Below are 21,075 nucleotides of genomic sequence, written 5' to 3'. Positions count from 1 at the left end.
CGACCGTGTCTGTTTACTCCTAAACTTTTGCAGACAAATCTTTTGATTGTTTAATATTTGACTCGTTCTTTAAAGAAGTTGAACATACAGACTCTGGGCTTTCTGGCAAGGTATAACACGATGGGGTTATGACGGGGAAGCAGTATCAAAACAGCGTCTGAAATTGGTACGGATTGCAGTAGGGTACTCTGAGAGGTTAAGAGTAGTAATTATATGGGTGTATGGGATGCGACTGCATGTTGTTTAACTTACGTGAGCTACCAACAAAAAACACTTTCTCTTGTAAACAGAAGTATACATTAAAGATGTATTTGTATAATATACTTCATGATGTCTGCAGTATAGCCAGTTATAACTGCCCCTGTCATGGCCTTCTTGCGCTTTTATTTGTATAATACAGAGGAACCTCGGTTAACGAGCACAATCCATTCTGGAAAGTTGTTTGTTATCCGAAACAATTTTTCCCATAAATAAAGGAAATAAATTTAATTGGTTCCCAGCCCCTGTTGACTTGCTAATATTTGAAAGTTACAGGCTATGGAGGTATGTTTTTAATGAGAACAGTTATAATACAATATAAATAGAGTTAAATAACATAAAAACATTAACAAAATCATTTAAACATAAGAAAACTTGCCGTTTTGACAGTGTGTGTGGATGGAGGTGTGGGGAGGAAGGGGTGGAATTTCCACTTGGATTCCCCCTCCATGAGCACGTGACTTTGTAAAATCAGGGGTGACTTCCTTTTTCTGTCGCTTTGAGATTGAAAAAAAAACTTGTCCAGTGCTGCTGCTTCTGCCTTTTTGTAAATCTCTTGGGTAATGCGACATCACATTATCATTGAACATGTTTAGGCTCCTATTGCTTATCGCACTGTTAGGGAAAGAATTTCCTACAAACATTTGCAATTCCCTCCATTTCGCGTTGAAATGATTCTTCCAGAAGTCCTTGAGAGTTAAGTTGGTATGATTCATTACGCCGATTGTTGGCCGCTTCCTTGTCATTACCTCACTACTATTGCTCTTAATCTTCTTTGGAGCCATGATTGAGGATTATCTTATTAAAATAAAGCATAAAAATCACTAAATAAGAAGGATGCTCACAGATAAGGAACGACCGATCGTAACTGTGTCTCGAGCGCGAATGATGACATGCTGGTCGGTCACGTGGTTCACATGGCTGTTCGTTATCCGAAATTTTGTTCGCTATCCGAGACAAATTTGTAACGAAATTTTAGTTCGTTATCCGAAATATTCGCTATCCAAAGCGTTCTCTAACCAAGGTTCCACCGTATACTTCACACAGTCTGAAGTATGGCCAGTCATAACTGCCCACATGTTGGCCCTTCTGATGCACTTGACTTTGTTACAAGAGTTTGTACACTGATAGTGCACTTAGTCACAAGGGCTTTTACACAGAGAGTGCACTTACTGTCTTACACCAAGAATGTCCAGGCTCAGGCCATGGCAGCCCCCACTTCCTTGATCCACAGCTCATCTAAATCTACATAGGACCTGCAGTGTCTGATGTCTTTCATGTCCTAACCCTGACCTGTTGTCGCCTTTACAGATGTCTGAGAACCATTGCTCACCTGACGACTAGAGTGCCTTGCATGCCAGGCATAAGCTTACTGTCATGGAGTCAGCTTTTGATGATTAAACAATGGCTAAGACTAAAAGAAAGAGAATTGATGATAACATTTTAATTTTATTTTTACATATAACTCCTTAGCTTTATCTTAGATGTTATTATCTTCTAACATGATCCTTTAATAATTCTCTGCTGTTATTTGTGCTAAAGGCATGCAGATATTAACCCCAAATGGATCCACCATGTAGGACATCAAGTGGAGCGGGTGCTGTACATCCCACGTTGTGTTGTAGCCATTATTAAGAGAGGACAAGGCAGCACAGAGCCAGAGAAAAAAAAACTTTCAACATTTGACTTCAACTATGGGACAGGGGAGGAATGGCATTATCATCTACGCAAATCTTTAGAGGAGCTGGGTCAGATGTTGAGAACATTGCCTAATCTCCCCTTGTCAATCAATGCAGTATCCGGCATTTCTCCTGTGTGTCGCTTTACTGAGGTTGGTAAACTGAAAAGCAGTGTATACTTTTCACATCATCCATGCTTTGTGCATTTTGCTAACTTGCCTGAATAAATTCAGTGTACATATACTACAGTGAGCATATTGTGTGTAGCATTAAGTATGATTTTAGAGTGGCCTTGTCTGGCCAGGAATAGCTGTCACATCACATGCAATGTACATAGGTGTATATCCTGGTGTTCCAGGTCTTTCCACCTTGTCCAGCACCTCCTGACCTTACACGCCTGTCATTACAATCCTCAGATCCAAGATGGGTTCCCTGGTATACTCCTTCAGTGACAGGTTACTTTCTTTTCTTTCCAATTCCTTGAACTATTTTGTGCTTTTTTTTTTTTTTAAATAAGTGAATAGGCTTTCAGATGAGTCTTAATGTTTTTCATTTTTTGTTTATTATCTTCTAGCCTTACTATGAGTCTATATTTATATTTACATACACTTTTTTTATAGTAATATTGTATCTATTTTATTTATTATCTTTTCTTGTCTTAAATATGTCAAAACTTCATCTGTGCTCATTTGTCCCTACCATTTTGTGTAGTACACTCATTGTCTACTCTCCATCCATACACTTAATCGTTGTGAGGCAGACTGCTCTATCTTATTGTCAAAAATTGCTCCAGAAAGTTTGGCGAGTGACACTTCTTTTATGTTGGATCTAAACTACGCAACTTTCTGCCGTTCTTGTTTATAAACATTCAGCCTGTTCAGATTTCAAGAGGGCATTAAAAACGTTCTTGTTTTAGAAATACCTCTTGTAGTAATTCTGTTTTTGTCACATTCCTGTGGTGTTTATGGTTAAGATGTGAATGCCATGTGTGTGTGTGTTTTCAATAAAAGAGAGAGAGAGAGCACTGCCAAATTCCTGTGTTTTCCACGATTTAGATGTGCATACCATCTTTTTGTGTGTGTTTTTTCAGCAATAGAGAGAGATCATACTGTCCTTACCACTTGTATTCTATGAGCATAACCTGTTAATGTGAAGCTTGGATGGCCTGGCCACATGCTGTACAAACATTCTTATTTTTTTAATTTAGTGATCTGCAAGTTGGAGGGAAGTGGCAAATGGCCAGAGGACTTAGAGGCCATTTGCCGGCTGAAAGCTGCGTACTATGTGAAGTTGGGGCAGATACTTGCTGCTTGTCATCAATTGATGGTAGATGTTTCTCCGACACACCTTGATGTTTTAAAGGTAGGTCTTGCTGCCTTTGCTATATGCTCATAAATTAATGCATTTCAGTGAAGAAATCAGATGGAGCAAGTTACCAGTGGAGGAATTTATTTTCAAAAAGAATATTACTAAACAAAAAAAATTAAGAGATAGTTTTACAAAAACTTAAATGTACAAAATTAGCAAAAATCAATTTTTTTCCCCTCAGTCCATCCGGTCTTTGTGTGCATTCCACCCAAGTTTTGAGTGTGGCGTGCATGTACGCTAGTGTTCACACTGAAGTATTATTATTTTATTTTCTAGTTGTTATGTATACTTTGTTTCTTGCAATCTGAATCTGGAAACGTGATGTAGCCTTAGTTGCTGGCATGGCATAAAATACCAAAAAACAAACTGGAAAATGACAGTCATGTCCATCTCATGAATTCGATGCCCTTTCTACACCATTTTCTTATCACACTCTGCACTTCTGTGGCAGCTACTAATCATAAAATCCGAGGCTGGAAGCAAGAGGGTAGAGCTTGTATATACATCGCTATTTGTTTGGCTCTGGTTTGGTTTGTTTCAGTTTAGACAACCACACCCGCCGTCAGACCCGGTTCTGGGCGTCCCTTTCCAGTTGGGACCATTTCATGCCAGCTGTCTCTGCCTCTCTGTGGACTGATCTCCTCCACGTCTGTCTGGGTCTCCCAACCTTGCGCCTCCCCTGTGGGTTCCAGCTCAGAGCTTGTCTTGTTAAACTGTCGGCTGGCTTTCGCAAGGTGTGACCGATTCAGCCTCACTTCCGCATCTTGATGTCTTGGCTGGCAGGTTTTTGGTTGGTTCTCTGTCACAGGTCTGTATTGGAGATCTTCTCAGGCCATCTGATGTTGAGGATGTGGCACAGACATCTGTTGACGAATGTCTGAATCTTGTTGGTGATGGCATTTGTCACTCGCCTTGTCTCAGATCCATACAGAAAGACTGACTTTACATTTCTGTTAAAGACGCGGATCTTGGTGTGTAAAGATAAAGCCTTTGAGTTCTAGATAGGTCGTAAGGTGTGGAATGCAAGCCTGGCTTTGTTTATTCGGCTTCTTACATCTTCATCTGTACCTCCACTAACTTTTTAATTGCCTTGTTACGGTTGAAAACATCCTCTTGAGTGATGGCATCTAAGGCATTCATACTTTCATACATCCTCTCGCACCCACTACCTGGTGCTGCTAGGTGCACGCATCATCCTCTTTGGTGATGTGCTGAAGATCTAGAACCTTGAGGGTCGATACTACCAGAGTAACATCATCAGTGTGATGTGAAGTTTTTCGACCTGCGTGCCTTGCATCTGTCATCACTCTGATCCTGTTGGTCAGAGGAAACTGTTCTGCTTGAAGTGAATGCGACAGACTGGCGCTTCAAGAAGTCAACAACTGCAGATCCGTGGCAGCCGTTTTCTCAAAAATCACGTCCCAAATTGGCACAATAAGCAAATTTTGTATGTTGAATACGGATAATCCCCGATGTACTGCAAGGTACATTCTTTCACTTACAGAATAACTGTGACCTAGCGAAGACTAGTTACAGAATACACACGATATTATGTCCGGTAGGACAACCAAAGATGATCAGCACATGTCCACTCATTTTTGAAATCTTCACTTGGAGCCAAGAGGTGCACGAGACTGAATGTGCATGAACGTGACCTACAATGTCCTTCACCTTGTCGTACTCACCAACAGACAAACATGGACCGCGGGGCCGCTATTGTAGATGGTGAATAGCCTCCGTGTTACAGGAGTGAATTGTTGCCCATTTGTAAAGGTACAGACATTGCACCCAAACAGATGTACTTTTTGTTAGTCACCAGGGGAGTAAACTGAAAATATTGAATATTATATTATCATCCCATATGAGTAAACAAAGATATAAAGACAGATGAAAGCAATAAAAATAAAGTTTTAAAATTCAGTTGTCTTAGTGTTTGTGTCATTTCAAAGAGTTCAAAACACAGCTGCCAGGATTGTCACCCGTGCAAAGTCGTCCACTGAGCACATCACCCCGATCCTACAGAGCCTTCATTGGCTCTCAATGAACAAGCGCATTGATCACAAAGTACTTTCCATTGCTCAGTCCTGCATGTCTAAAACTGCTCCTGACTATTTGCAGGAAATAGTTCCTCCGTACCAGCCGTCACGTAGCCTGCGCTCAGGCTCCCAGTCACGCTTCTGTCTCCCTGCAGTGGAAGACACCAACAAGAAGCGCACTGGAGTCAGGGCCTTCACACACGCGGCACCTAAGCTGTGGAATGCTCTGCCATTGTCACTCTCCACCATCACCTCACCAACCACGTTCCGCAAGAAACTGAAAACCCATCTGTTTCTTTCAAGCCAGTCTTAAACTACCAGGAAACACTTCTGTCCATTTTTTACTTTTCCTGGTGTTTTATATATTTGTTCACTTTTTTGTTCTTCATTTGTTCTTTTTTTCTGCGCAATGAGCATTCTTCGGAATGGATACCTGCGCATTACAAATCGACATCATCATCATCATTTCCGCTGTTCATCTTTTTCTCCCTTATTTTTCTCTGTATTTTAATTATAGAGAATACATTCAATTGTCGGTCCTAACCCTGACAGTATGTTCAGTTGCAAACCGTTTCACTTCAGCTTTCTGAAAGCCAACACCAAGTACTCGGCTGAGAAAGACGCTTTATTGCTCGGATTATTGCTTGTGATCTCCACCCTGCCTTGGGGCCAGGGTAGCAATTAAGGGAAAATTGACCGCTGGTATAAGTCAGCACCACGTGTACTCCTAGCTTCCCTCGCACGGACGAAACCATTTTAAAAATTGCCCACCGAGACATCGGCCTTTAAAGCTGCTTACCTTTTTGAGCTGTTACCTATTTACATAGATACTGCCATCACCAGTGGCCTTAACTTTACTCTTGTCAATGCACTTGAACTGTAAGTCTGTTGGTTAGGTCTTGCAGTTCATTATTATTGCCTGTAATCAGATCAGTGTTGTCTGCAAAGTGTAAGTTACAAACTGCTTTTCACTGATGGAAACAGAAGTGTGGTGGTCATTTAGGGTTTCGTGCATGATATTCTCGAAGATATTAAATAGCACAGGTGATGAGGACATCCCTGATGGATCTCAACTCTCATGTAAAAAGAAAGCTCCCGTTTGGTTATCCAGCTTATTGAGCAAAGCTAATGAAGACCCTCTTTGATATATAATTTTTGCATCACATGCCATACTTTGCTTGGGTGGCTAATTAGGCTTATTGTTCTGTAGTACTGGCTTTTCGGGGTTTTTTGTGTGTTTTTGTTTTTTTATGGAAAAAGGTACAACTAGTCACTGCATCTATTGTTTTTTTACCATTTTGTGCATTCCCATACTCTTTGGAACAGAGCAGTCAGGGATTTTGTTGCTTTATTTCCACCCTGCTTGTTCAGCTTAGCTGAGACATCGCTGGCTCCAGGTGACTCTCCTCCTTTCAGACTGCATACTGCTGTTTTGATCTCTTACTGCAGGACTGGTAGGTTGTTTTGAAGGATGTCAGCATCTTTCTTCAGTTCTTTACAACATTCAATCCATTGGTTGAGTACAGATGTGCTTTCTGTGACAAGGCAGCCATTACAGTCTTTGGCACTGAGGTCTTGTGTTGACCTGTCTTAGTGAGGGGCTTTAGTAGTTGCTGTCACCCTGAGCCTTTCCCTCTATGGTGTGGACTTGGCCTTTGATTTGATTTTCCCTGGCTGCCTTAATACTTTTCCCAGTGGCACAATTTACTTCTTTGTATTTGAAAACTTCTTTGGGTTTCTTTTCCTCTCTTCACGGCCCTCCTTTGGTCACAGAAATCTAGGATGTTTTTCATGACCCAGGGTTGTTTTTTCTTTGACATCCTAATACTTCTTAGGCTATTGGTTATTGGGCTATTGGTCTCTTTGATGTCTCCAACAAGTGTGTCAACATCACAGTGATCCAAGTTCAGTTTGGTGAATTTGCCTTCAGGTTATCCTTGAAGATATCTGCAACATTTGGGTCTTGCAGCATCTCCAGAGTTAATTTGCGGGATGATTTTATTTATGATGTATGCATAAACAACAGGAGCAAAATACTTTTATTATTACTTGTATGTTTTTAGATGAGTTACACTTGTAAAAGATCCAAAATTAATCCCAAGTATACCCACTATTTCGTTCAGGATGGCTTTGTGTTTCGTTTGAAATTGGGACTCACACGAGAAATTGGAGTGCTACGCCTAATGCAGAATCATGATGGCATGTCACGGATGGAAGACACACCTGAAGCGCTAGCATTGGAGGCTGAAATTACAACACTACCTCATCTCACAGGGTGGCTTCAAGGGTGAGCATTACTACACATTGAAAGAGAGAACAGAGCGGGTCGGTGGAGTTAGTGGGAGAAAGAAGAGAATTAGCGAGTATGTAATGTTTGTACATGCCATCTATATTATGACCACCTTCATTTGTCTGCTGTTTTTCATTTGTGTCAAACCTGTCATTATCATTGCTGTGTTAAGATTATTTATGTTTTTATGGCCACAACACCAGCCATAAAATTGTCATAAAATTTTACTTTTTAGCCATTTTGAGATTATAGCATATTGTGAAAGTTCGAAGTCTGTTCTATTCACTCATCAAGAAGTTTTTCTTAAAACAATCTAGAAATATGTCTGTTTCGTCAATAAAAACACCTACTTCTATCCTATTTACTTTTCCTGAAGGTGCAGAATTAGTGAGAATAGAGAATGTTTGGGAGATAGCAACACACTCCACACAGTGAGAAACTGGGTCACATCGCATACCGCTGGAAAGCTCTTTGAGTTGCCTTTCAAACAAAGGCTAGGTCAAGGCTGATAGAAGGTCCCACGCTACGATTTGAGCTCTTTTCTAGGTGACACAAAGGGTCGAAAATTTCCTTATATGGATGCATGCGTAAACATACTTTGCATATAGCCAATCAGAATTCATCAACGCCGACCTAGACAGGGTTATAGGTCAGACAAACACGCTTCAGAAGTGTTCGGGTATCCCACAATGCAACTGTCATGGCTTCCGGATGTAAACAAATGTCGACAGTAACTCAAAGCTAGTTCTGGGATATTTTCTTTCTGAGACATTAACGTTAATATTAAATGTTCATTGTGCCTATCAGACGCTCATTTCTTCTCAAAATACCACGTGCGAAACAATAAAAACCACGTGGACGTTCTTGGATTGTTGTAGCAGCTAAAAAAAGTAAGTTAGTGAACTAAATTCTGCTGTCGAAATCCCCATCAGTCATGTGGTAAGCGAGCTGAAAATAAAGCGAAGTTTTAATTTCTGCTGCAAATCTCGGTAGTAATCACAACAAGATGTGAACATTTACACATTTGAGTGAACTTGCAATGCTAGTTATTTATGTACTTTGTCTGCAATGTAAGGAATCAGAGCTTTACATCATTTGCACAGATAACAAAGGTTGGGTGGGGGCTGGATTGTCCTACTCAAACCGAATGTCACAAACAGAATGTGAAGACAATTATGTGCAACACTCCTAACAAACAGAATGAAAACTGCTATCTAGTCAAGTTTGTACCCATTCAGTGTCTAGAGAGCACATCATTGTCAGCTCCCTAAAAGGCCAGACAGCTGGTGCTTTTCCCAGAAATCTTTGACAGAAAATAAGAACCACCTAGCCACAAAAATGAAACATCTTTAATCCATGTGACTACAGAGGTGATTCATAAAATAATCCTAGCTTACAGAGGAACAGGACATGAGCAGCTGCACAAATTCTGGTGCACTCAATGATGTATCTCTAGATTTCACGAATGCATTTACTCCCCTATAAGCTTTTGAAATAATTTCTTTAATGAAAGATATATATGTTGATCATATGTTGATGTTCATCCCATCACCCTGCAACTGAAGGCTAAGAAAGATGAGTGTTTCCTACTAATGCTGCTACTGCAGTAGATGCTCACAAAAATTGGAAGCAATATGTGAGACAGCATCACTAAGTGTTAGATAGCAAAAGACCAAAGATGGCAAAAACCATGAAGTTAGTGGACACTGAACTTCTGTATATCTAACTAAACCTATAACTGTGTAGCTCAATGCTTGCAAACATTCTATATAACTAACTAAACCTATAACTGTGTTGCTCAATGTTTGCAAACACCATTGTTTTTATTACTGTGTACTTCTCTGAAGCCTAGTCAACATTTGGGTACACAACACAACCATGTTGACTTTTCTAAAAGTGAATAAAATAATTAATTTTATTAGTAATGTTAAAGTTATATGTAGTAACAGATTGAAAGATGGTTATATTTTTCATTCATCAGGTAAATTACATGAAAGGCTTAAATAAAACAAAGTCACTAAGCTTCAACTTTCTGTTCTCGCTTTTTGCATTCCTTGTTTTTGTTACAGTTTGTTTACTTAAAATCCCTATAACTTTATATTGACATTTAATACAGGCCTAAAATTGGGTTGAAGTTTTCTTTATCCATATTTAAACATTTCAGTGAGAGCTTTTTAAAAAAATTTAGTAGTTTAGTAGGTACTAAGCTTTCAGTTTTTCTTTCCTTGTTTTCTCAGTTTCTTGCTTTGGTTAAAGACTGTTTACTTCAAAAGGACAAAACTTTATATCGACATGAGATATAGACCTGCAATTTGGTTGAGTTTTTCTTCATACAAATTTAAACATTTCTATGGGGGCTTTTTAAAGAAATATTTAGTAGTTTGGTGGCTATAAAATGTTTTACAAAAAGTGTTTTACAAAAAAATTCATTAAAAAATCTAAGCTGATTTTGCAAACTCTTTTCCCATGGAAATGTAGATCTGTCTTTTAGGTAACAATTTCAAACAGAATTTTGAGTCTACTCACAAATTTGACGAAGTGCTGTGCTTTTTAAAATGCTTGTTTGGGTGCCGTTTTGGCTTGTTTCCATGGCAATTGATAGCGTGACGAGTGCAGTAAAACCATTCAAGGGCTAAATAGCTGATACAAAAAATCCTCGCTATTCTGTGAAACAAAAAAATTTTTTCGACCGGTACCTGGCCTTAAGTATATGTATATTGTCCTCAGGTAATTGGGTTAAGGAAGTTGGTAACTATAGTAACTACATTACAGTCTTATGCATTCTCTAATGTACTCTTCCTGGTTCCAGCTCAACCCTAAATATTCACCTTGCCATCTCAGACGTTTTGTTTTATATCTACATATAGCATTCAGCAGAGTCACCAGTCCTTCTGCGCTGTTGTACGCTTGGTGAAGCGGTGGGTCTCAGCTCAATTGTTGCTTTGCCACATACCTGAACTGACTGTGGAGAAGACTGTGGCACAGTTATATACACAGCCCCTGCCTTTCACTCCACCTGTGTAAGCTATGTTTGTCTCTCACTCCTGTTTTAGTAATGATAATGAGAATAACATGATTTTTTCTTTGGAGAGAAATTTTGGTGTGGTCTTCAACTTAACCTGCAGTTCTGCAATGTTAGTCACTTCTAGCTTACAGGGTTGATAAACTTACCTCCCATGTCTACTTCTCTATAGAGAAAATACTATTTAGTGAGCACATGTAGTAAGGACTGTATTGCATTCTGTCTGTATTGTACTTGTGTTTTCCTTTTTATCACTATTTGATAAAAAAAGGTGTGAAATCAATAATAAGCTTTACAAAATATTTGCAAATAATGTTCTTGTTTGTGTTTGGGGGAGAATTATACCTTTCTTTCAATTTTAGTGTAATATTTTGCACATTGTGTAAAAATTGTTGATGTGCTAAGTAGGTTTCAGAGCTTATGCAGGTCTTGACTCTTGTTTGTTTGTATTTAGCACCATGCCAGCAACTTAGGCTATATCATGATGATAAAAAGTAATCTTACTTTAAATGTTTAGGGACAAAAATCCTCGAGTGATATAGCCATAACATTCTTAAAAAAAAAAAAGAATGCAAGAAGTAAACAATAATGTAAAAGAATTTGTAAAATGTTAAAAGGGGCGTTGTGGTCCAAAAAGGCCACCAGCAAACAAAAAAAAAACAAAAAAAAAAACAAGAGACAACAGTTATCAGGACACAAAAATCTTAAAGCTTATGGTAGAGTACTAAAAATGTAAAGATTGCTGCCAATGGGATGGACCTAAACAGAGAAAACAAAGAATTTGCAGTTAAGAAACTGTCAGCAGATACTCAGAGCTCAGGACAAACAATCAAAACATGTATCATATTAAAAACACCTTTACACCATGGACAAACTGGTGGTAGTACACCTCATAAGAGATGTCCTTGCATGGCATAGGTGTGTCCTAACCTTAGTCTAGTAAGGACCACCTCTTCCCGCCACGCAGGGCGGCACGAAGGTAGGCGGTCAGAAAGACAGGGAAGGGTTGCTTTGGACTAAAGTGTCCCAGTGGCATTGCAACTAGAGTTGTGCATAAATAACCAGTGAGGGCAATAGGATGGTAAGAGGTTGGATCAAAAAGATCCTTGCCAGGTTTTGGAATGGACACCATCACTGCCTTTCTCCACGAGGGAGAGAAACAGCTGAACACCCAAATAAAGTTAAAGATCTCTAGAAGGAGAGAGACCTGTGGAAGATGAGTCAGCAGCTGACCAGTGCAAAGATGCTTTATGGAAGCAAAACATGTAGAAATTCGCCTTCCACAACGGAAAGCTGACTGACCCCTTCGCAGTGAGGCAAGGTTGTATGCTCTCACCGACAATCTTCCTGATCGTCATAGACTGGATTATGAGAAGAACAACCTCTAACAGCAGTGCAGGCGTTCAGTGGACCTTCGCCAGGCAACTTGAGGATGTCGACTTTGTGAATGACATCAGCCTGTTGTCCCACAAGCAGCAGTTCGCACAGACAAAGCTCACTCAGCTCGCAGAAGAAGCAGCAATGACTGGGTTACCATCAACATCAAGAAGACAGAGGTAATGCGGGTCAACAACAAGCAAGAAGCCCCACTCCAACTACATGGAGAATGTATTACAGAGTCTGACCGTTTCACCTACTTTGGCAGCATAGTCAACAAAGATGAAGGTACAGATGAAGATATAAGAAGCCGAATAAACAAAGCCAGGTTTGCATTCCACACCCTACAACCTATCTGGAACTCCAAGGCTTCATCTTTACTCACCAAAATCCACATTTTTAACAGAAATGTAAAGTCAGTCCTTCTGTATGGATCTGAGACATGGCGGGTGACAAACACCATCACCAACAAGATACAGACATTCGTCAACAGATGTCTGCGCCACATCCTCAACATCCGATGGCCCAAGAAGATCTCCAATACAGACCTGTGGGAGAGGACCAGCCATTTTGTTCATTAGCACCTCTCAATACCTTAGTGGTGTGTAAAGATTGAAGTCTTCATGCACAGTTTTTTCATTGGTACCTTCATGAAAGGCAGATATTTACCTGTCATTCTCCCTTAATGCAGTATCAAACTTGAAGAGGTCTTATTGTGGTCTGTATAATTTGTTTTCCAGATCCCCAGTTACTGGACTGTTGCGTTATCTTAGGCTTGTGTCCAGAGATGATTACAGATGTAAGTAGGCCTGATTTTTAAAAATGCAATAGTCAAGGTTAACAACTACTTGGGTGTAGCAATTATTTTTGTTGCAATAGTATTATGTCTAGTGACAAAATATACAGAGTTTATTTTTTGTTGTGTGACAATTAGCTGGGTCATAGGAGACAGTAGGGGTGTTGGGGAAGGTGGAGAAAAGCAACATTATCCTAGGAAACCAACAAGGGTTACTATGTTTCTATGAGTGCTACAAGTGTTTCTACATATGTTTCCATACCATGCTGGAATTAGAGTGTATTTGCCTAGCTGCAGTGATGTGTTATTTCTAATAGAAGTAATCTGGCCTATACAGCTATATCTTACTTGGCATTGCATGTTTCTCAGTGGAGAATTTTACAGAAAAGGCCTGGCCAGTTCCCCTTGCTGTCATCAGCAATCGTCTGCATTTGGTAGCACAAGCATCTCTGGCCACACTGCAGGACCAGATGGTAAAATGCCAGGCAGACTGGAAGGTAGGAGCCTATGACCATGTTGTTAAGACTGCTGTATGGAGCCATTGAATGTTGTTAAGACTGCTGTATGGAGCCATTGAATGTTGTCAGATTTTAGTAGTTTTGTTATGTCAGTTCCATGACAAGTTTCACTAAGTAGAGAAAACTTTGCCTTTGTCACTGGCACTAGGACTAGCAGTTTCAGAAGCTTGAATGTTCACCTAAGTCTTGTTCACCAGGTAATATTTCGGCCGCCACTGGAAGGGTATGATGTTGTTGTACACTTGAGTCAAGAGCTTTTGCCTCGCCATTATCAAGCTATTGATTCTGAGAAAAATATCTCAGCACTGAAACAGAAGTACAGATATCTGTCCAAGAGGCAACAAGATGCTGATACCATGCCTATGCTGGACTTTGATCCTGCATCCCTCTTGATAGAAGAGCTTAAGGTGGGTGATTCAAGCTTTTATAGTAGCTGAAGATTTTGATGAAGACATCTCTTTCTTATTTTTGAACTGAAGGGACAGTAGAAAGTAGACAGTAGAAAGGTTTTAATTAATGAGCTGAGTGAATCTCTAGGTCTAGAATTGTCAGGAGTGGGAATTATCAGTGAATTCAAATTACAAAAAAAACCGAAACAAAACAAAAAGAAAGAAAGAAAGAAAAAATCAGGATAAAATAAGAAAGGCCAAGCAGATATAAGGCAAGTAAAGTGATGATTGAAACAGATACTCAGAGCTCAGGACAAACAATCAAAACATGTAACATATTAAAAACACCTTTACACTATGGACAAACTGGTGGTAGTACACCTCATAAGAGATGTCCTTGCATGGCATAGGTGTGTCCTAACCTTAGTCTAGTAAGGACCACCTCTTCCCGCCACGCAGGGCGGCACGAAGGTAGGCGGTCAGAAAGACAGGGAAGGGTTGCTTTGGACTAAAGTGTCCCAGTGGCATTGCAACTAGAGTTGTGCATAAATAACCAGTGAGGGCAATAGGATGGTAAGAGGTTGGATCAAAAAGATCCTTGCCAGGTTTTGGAATGGACTGTTAAAAAAGGGGTTCAATTTTGATGTTCTAGAAATGCTTATCTTGAAAACATAAGGGAACATGTCCAAGTTGTCTCAGCACCAGTTAATTTGCCACTTTTTCAGTCTCTACAGCTTTCATCCCCAGTAATCCAACTATTGAAAGTGTTTGGTGGTATTTTTGTTTTAAAGACTGCATGGCTTTATTTTTTCAGTCTGCATATGGAGAGATGGGACTGATATTTCATGATCAGTTTGGGGGAGATGTCATTGGTATTCTCTGGAAACCGGGAGTAATGGAGGAGAAAGAATTCAAGGTACTGGCGAGCAGCCTAGTCAGTCTGGTTGGAAAACAAATAAAATCATCTTTAGTTAGAATTTCAAGCTCCATGGCTGTTATAAATGAAGGCAGATATGCAATACTTTGTAATGGAAGTGTCAGGGTTAATGCCCTTGTTGACAGTGGCATTCCTTTCTGATGTCTTACACTTAGATGACCATCATTTTTGGTTCAGAAACATGCAGTGTGATTCTTCCTTAAGATGTCAGTTTTCTGTGGTCGCTTTTCTCTAGGTGCCTAATATGACTGCCAGAAAGCCTGCAATTTCTGAGTCTTCAGACATTGCATTGACACTCAACCTTGAAGCCATAGCAGATGATATCCGAGTTCTGGGAGGAGACCTTGTTTCAAGAGTGGATGTCAAAGTCAAGAACAGGTGCTCATGAATGTGATCTGCTTGGTCACTATTTGGACTTTAATATCTCATGCAGCCTTGGAAAGATGGCAATCATTTTGTGGGTTGTATGCATTTTTGCACCAGGTGTATATATATCAGCTGCAATATAACAACTTTCAATGTCCATCAGTAGTTTTACCTACAGTAACCATGTCTAGCTTTTAATGACTAAAGAAAATAAACAGAACAGCTATGTAGAGATATTAAGTTGTTTTTTCTTTTACCTGAGAATGTGAACTCCTTTGCAGATCAGACTGTTGCTGCAGGCAGCACAATGTTAAGTCATATTTTTTGCTATACTAATGACCCAGCATTGTACATTTCATCGTAACTGCCCTATTTGCAGCATTGATGTTTTATGTAAGAATGTTTCTGAATATTTGTAACACCACATTGCATCTTGTGTGTTCCCCTCTCCTCACTTGCTACTGTAGCCGGACTGAAGATGTTCCTCGCTCAGGCTAACACTGCGGCCCCTAGCGCCAAATCAGTCCCTTCCTCTTTGGTGTTCCAGGGAATGGGACGGAAGTTCCCGAGGAGAATTTTCTGCTAAAATTTCTGGCTCTCATTCGTCTGGTGCGTTGTCTAATCTATGCCTTCTGTTGTGTTTTTTTTTCCCATTTACTACACACCCGCACTCAGCCTGCCTTGGAATCCACAATAGACCCTGCCTTTTCCCAGACAAAAGTGTTTTCTTCAGTGCATCCTTCAACCCCATGTGTATTCTCTGCTGTGTCACAATCTCAGACAACACAAATCTTTTTTGGTCAGTAGTACATGTTTACCTCATTCACATGACAAGGACATACCTATGACACGATAGCATTCGTTCAGACTGACACACACGGGTAAATAAGTTCAAAGACATAGATTTATTTAAACATGCAACTACTGTATTCTAACCTACCTAGTCTACTGAAACCTAGCACATAGCTTCCTGTGATGGGGAAAGAGGGTGCTTAGTGACGCAAGCTGCTTTCCAGTGGGACCAAAGCACCTTGTGGCAAAATGGTACTGCTCGCGTACTCAGGGTGCTTTTACTTAGAGGGAATGGTTGAGTGACGCGAGCCGCTTTCCAGTGGGGTAAATGTACATGAGGACAGGGCTGCAGATATTTTCTTAACGACCAGTTTGACACACAATGCCTTTGACTTGTTGCCACAATCTTGTCATGCATTTAAGATTGTGGCACATGAAGCCTTGTGAATTTTTGTGAATGAAATGTTTGGTGTGAATGGCATGGTGATTAAAAGATGTATTACCTACAGAAGTTGTGAAAAGCTTTGTCATCACTCTGTCAGAGTAATAGCAATAGGTAAACTGCAGCTTAGTCTCCCATGGTTTATGTTGTCACTATTTGCTGATTTAGTACAGTACCACCTCAGTGAATTAATTACTGCACAAAGCTTGATGTAGTTCTCTGTAACGTAAGGAACAGCTAAGCAAAAAAAAAAAAAATAAGAGATGTAGCCGGACTGACCGACCCCTCGCTAACACTCTATACCTTAGCTTAGCGCCAAATCAGTCCGTTCCTCTTTGTTGTTCCAGGGAAGAGGACGGAAATTCCCAATGAGAATTTTCCACTAAAAATTCTAGCTTTCGTTAGTCGAGTGCGTTGTCTAGTCTTTTACCTCGTGTTGTGTTCTTTGTTTTACCTATCCTTATCCATTACGCACCCGAACTCAGCCGACCTTGGAGTCTACAAAAGACCCTGCTTTACTTTCTCTCAGTGTCTTGTCTTCGGTGCATCAACTCCGCCGGACCTTCTCATGTGTTCTCTCTCTGCTGCTGTATCACAACTACACCATGGACTACTTGTACCGGACAGCTTGGGCACTACGTCACCCGCTATTTGTGCAGGACAGCTTGGGCACTACGTCACCTGCTATTTGTGCAGGACGCCCCCAAGGGCCCGGCTTCTAGTGCCGGGGGCGAACACCCAGCCTTTCTCTGGCTGGGTGACAAAGCTGGCCCACCCCTTTTCCTCAGGCTTTTCTTTTTCTTGCTTCATTGGCCCTTTCATCTCTACTCTTTTTCAAAGTAAACATCTCCCTCATATACTACAGTTTTACCCTTCCTTTCTTCTGACTTCACCGGTCTTCTTCTGTTTTTCCTTCTCCCATTACATCTTTCTTCGAACATCATTTCCTGTCTGCGGCCTTCTTTAGGTCCCCTGCGTTTGCCGTGCAGGGCGACCCGTGTCGGGGGAGGATGGGATCCTGGAGGTTGAGGTCCCTGATGGGCTGCGGCCCATCATACCAACACACCTCTTTGGCCCGGACTTCCCCTAGACGGGGGGTTGGTGTGGCCCACACCAATCAAGCGGCTGGTCGTGAATTGCCCTAGCTTTGCTAGAAGGCTGCGGCCGGGGTCAATCTGGTCTTGCTTCTGGAAGGCCAGAGTATATTCCTTGTGTAGCCCTGGTGTGACCCTGCTGGAAATACCCTAGTGGTACCGCTCGGTCGCATCCCCTAGTTGGACTCCGTGGTGGGTGGGGAGCACAAGGAACGAAACGTTAATCCTTTTATCATGGCCAAAAAATTATCTAACCTGGGGAAACGCATACGTGAAGATGATTCCTCTGATAGTGAAGAGGAAGTGAGAGAAAGTATTGAGGGGGCCTGGCCCCGTTTTTTGGTGGTAGAAGGCGCAGAGCAGGACCGACCTCTCTCGTCTCTATCACCTTTTGCCATAGCTAAAGGTTTTAAAAACATTTCCAACAATTTTTCTACTATAAAACGTTTGCGCTCTGGACAATTCCTTGTTCAGTGCGCAAATCAAAAAGCTTCTGAAGCCCTTCGCCGATGGGACGGTAAACAGTTCGTCGATCGCCCCATAAAAGTTACATCACATCGATCCCTCAACTCCTCGAAAGGGGTCATTCGTTGCCCGGACCTTGCTGGGATGACTGAGACTGACATCAGGTCAGAATTGGCATCTCAGGGGGTCTCAGCAGTACAACGAGTCACACTAAAGAGGGACGGGAAATCTATTCCCACAAACACCTTATTTCTAACCTTCTGTCTACCCAAAATACCCGACTTCATTGAGGTCGGGTACTTACGGGTAAAAGTTTCAATCTTCATTCCATCTCCCTTGCGCTGTTTCAACTGCCAGCGTTATGGTCATGGGGCGAGCTTCTGCAGGTCCCAGGCCCGCTGCTTTCGCTGCGGCGGTACCGGCCATGCGGCAGCTGATTGCTCTTCAAGCGCAAAATGTGCAAACTGTGATGGAGCACACGTCGCATCATCTAAAGACTGCCTGAAGTGGAAGGAAGAGGCAGCCATTCAGCGCGTACGTGCGGAATCTGGCGTCTCGTACGCTGAAGCCCGCCGTCGCGTAGTGGGTGGCTCCTCAGGAACACCTTCTACTTCGAATTCCATATCTTATTCAGCAGCAGTCATAAAGCGACCTTCCACCTCTGTGTCCATACAGACTGACATGACTTGGGTCTCCTCAGAAGGCCCTGTTACTATAACTCAATCTATGCTGCCTCCTCCTCCTCCTCCTCCTACAAGCTGTGGTGGCGCCCAGTCAACACAGAAAACTCAAGCATCACAAGCTACACAAGCATCACAGTCAAAGCCTTCCACCTCACCAACCAGAAACACCGTCAGACAGCAAACGCGCAATTCAAAACAACCAAAAAACAAGAATATCACACCACAGACAGACAAGAATACCAAAACAAAACAAAAATCACCTGAAAAATCCACTACACCCGGGACCACCACAGCAGCACCTATACCAGTTCTTAATCGCTTCACTCCTCTTGGCGAGCAGGGGATGGATATGGATGAGCGACGCTTAATGTCGCCTTCTCCTTCCCGCCGTCCCCTGCCCTCTCCTGGATCTTCTCCTTCAGTTACTTTGGGGCGATCTACGTCCCTTTCTCACAGATAACACATGTCTATAATCCTTCAATGGAACTGTCGAGGAATCCGAGCAAACTTTGAAGAACTCAGATGCCTAACATCTCGCTTTTCTCTTGATGTAATAGCTCTGCAAGAGACTCATCTTCTTCAAACAAACTCTTTTTCCCTCAAAGGCTATCGAGTTCTACGTCAAGACTCACCAAATGACGTACCTTCAGGAGGGACTGCTCTTTTTATTCGTTCAAACCTTTTATATAGCCAGGTTCCACTAAATACTAATCTTCAAGCTGTTGCTGCCCGAGTTTCTCTGGGCAAAACTATCACTATATGCAGTCTTTATCTACCTCCATCAGCTCGGATATCCCGACAGGACCTTGAGAGTCTTTAACCCAACTTCCTACTCCCGTCCTTCTTTGGGTGACTTTAATGGACACCACCCCATGTGGGGCGGGGCCTCGACTGACACCAGAGGAGAGTTGTTGGGATCATTTTTATGGAAAATGATCTCTGTATACTGAATGACGGTTCAAACACCTTTTGCCGTCCACACAACAGCACAGAGTCAGCAATTGATTTGTCAGTGGTCAGCCCAGCACTTTTATTAGATTTTAACTGGGCTGTACATGATGACCTGTGCGGCAGCGATCATTTTCCCCTTGTTTTACATTTTACAAATGGTCTGGAGCGGGACGATAACCTTCACAAAGGCGGGTGGAATTTAACTAAGGCAGACTGGCTTGAATTTCAGACCCTCTGCTCCACCCACCTTACCAGAAACCCGTTTTTTAATTTTGAGATTGAAAACATTAGAAAAGACCCGACGTTACACCCTGCTAAAGTTTTCACTACAAGTTTAAATAAAATTGCATCAGAAACGATTCCGGTACTAAGGCACCGAAATAACCGACCAAGGGTGCCTTGGTTTTCAGAGGAGTGTAGGGTAGCTCAGCGCGCGCGGAAAAAAGCCCAGCGTCTTGCCTTTCGTCAACCCACTCCTGAAAATGTAATAAATTTTAAACGTACCCGAGCTCATACCCGTTATATTTTTAAACAGTCAAGGAAACTTGCGTGGCAGAGATTTGTGTCCTCATTATCCTCCCGTACCACTTCTCAAGCGGTGTGGGCGGCCATAAGGAAGATAAAGGGAAGATTTCAGGCTGAGTCAATAGGCCATCTGCGGTTGGAGACTCTATTCTCACAGAGGTACAGGATGTCGCAAATTCTTTAGCATCCACCTTTGCTCATAATTCTTCCTCTTCACACTACTCTTCAGATTTTCAACGCGTAAAATCTGTCCAAGAATCATCGGGTTGTGACTTTTCTTCAGACAACTCCGAAAAGTACAACCTACCTTTTCTCTTTCCGAACTACAACAGGCCCTTCAAAAGTGCAAGGATTCTGCACCGGGTCCTGACAATATTTCCTATCAGATACTAAAACATCTCCCACAGTCTTCTCTCCTTCTCCTTCTAGATATCTTCAACTTTATTTGGGTATCCGGCTGTTTTCCCCCCTCGTGGAGAGAGGCAGTAGTTATACCCATTCCAAAACCTGGTAAGGATACCTCTGATCCAAATTCTTACCGCCCTATCGCTCTCACTAGTTGTTTATGTAAAACTCTAGAACGCATGGTAAATGCTCGCCTTACCTGGTACCTCGAATCTCAGAGTCTCCTCTCCAACCTGCAGTGTGGCTTCAGAAAACGCCGCAGCACCCTGGACCATTTGGTCCGTTTTGAAACCTTTGTCAGGGACGCTTTGTCGGCAAAGAACATGTTCTAGGGGTGTTTTTTGATTTAGAGAAGGCATACGACACTACCTGGAAGCGGGGTATTCTGTTAGACCTCCATGCCCTGGGCTTCCGGGGTCGTATGCCACTCTTCATTGAGAATTTTCTTTCAAACCGCCATTTTCAAGTCAGAGTAGGTCTATACTGTCTGATCCTCAGAACAGGAAATGGGCGTCCCTCAGGGCAGCATTCTTTCTCCAACTCTTTTCAACATCAAAATCGACTCAATCTTGAAATCAGTCTGTCCAGGTTTAGAGGCCTCTTTGTATGTAGATGACTTTGCTATCTGCATACGAGGCCGCTCCCTTCCATGCCTCGAACGCCGGCTTCAGCTGTGCGTAAA

General features: G+C 41.7%; 1 protein-coding gene across 2 annotated transcripts in view; it reads left to right on the top strand.

The window, feature by feature from the left end:
• LOC112554724 (nucleolar protein 6-like) overlaps positions 1–16,339 on the top strand; it is a 35,725-nt gene extending 19,386 nt beyond the window's left edge. For both annotated transcript variants that reach the window (XM_025222705.1, XM_025222706.1), the window contains exons 14-23: positions 1,801–2,089; positions 2,296–2,392; positions 3,145–3,299; positions 7,465–7,628; positions 10,499–10,651; positions 12,771–12,829; positions 13,196–13,323; positions 13,542–13,751; positions 14,548–14,649; positions 14,906–16,339. In XM_025222705.1, the coding sequence (XP_025078490.1) occupies positions 1,801–2,089; positions 2,296–2,392; positions 3,145–3,299; positions 7,465–7,628; positions 10,499–10,651; positions 12,771–12,829; positions 13,196–13,323; positions 13,542–13,751; positions 14,548–14,649; positions 14,906–15,058 (1,510 nt within the window). In that variant the 3' untranslated portion in view covers positions 15,059–16,339. The remainder of the gene's footprint in view (positions 1–1,800; positions 2,090–2,295; positions 2,393–3,144; positions 3,300–7,464; positions 7,629–10,498; positions 10,652–12,770; positions 12,830–13,195; positions 13,324–13,541; positions 13,752–14,547; positions 14,650–14,905) is intronic.
• The last annotated feature ends 4,736 nt before the right edge of the window (positions 16,340–21,075 follow it).

Source organism: Pomacea canaliculata, linkage group LG13 (assembly GCF_003073045.1).
Source record: "Pomacea canaliculata isolate SZHN2017 linkage group LG13, ASM307304v1, whole genome shotgun sequence".
In the NCBI taxonomy this organism is placed as follows: Eukaryota; Metazoa; Mollusca; class Gastropoda; order Architaenioglossa; family Ampullariidae; genus Pomacea; species Pomacea canaliculata.
Note: the sequence above shows the minus strand (reverse complement) of the source record. Positions and strands in the feature narration are given on the sequence as shown.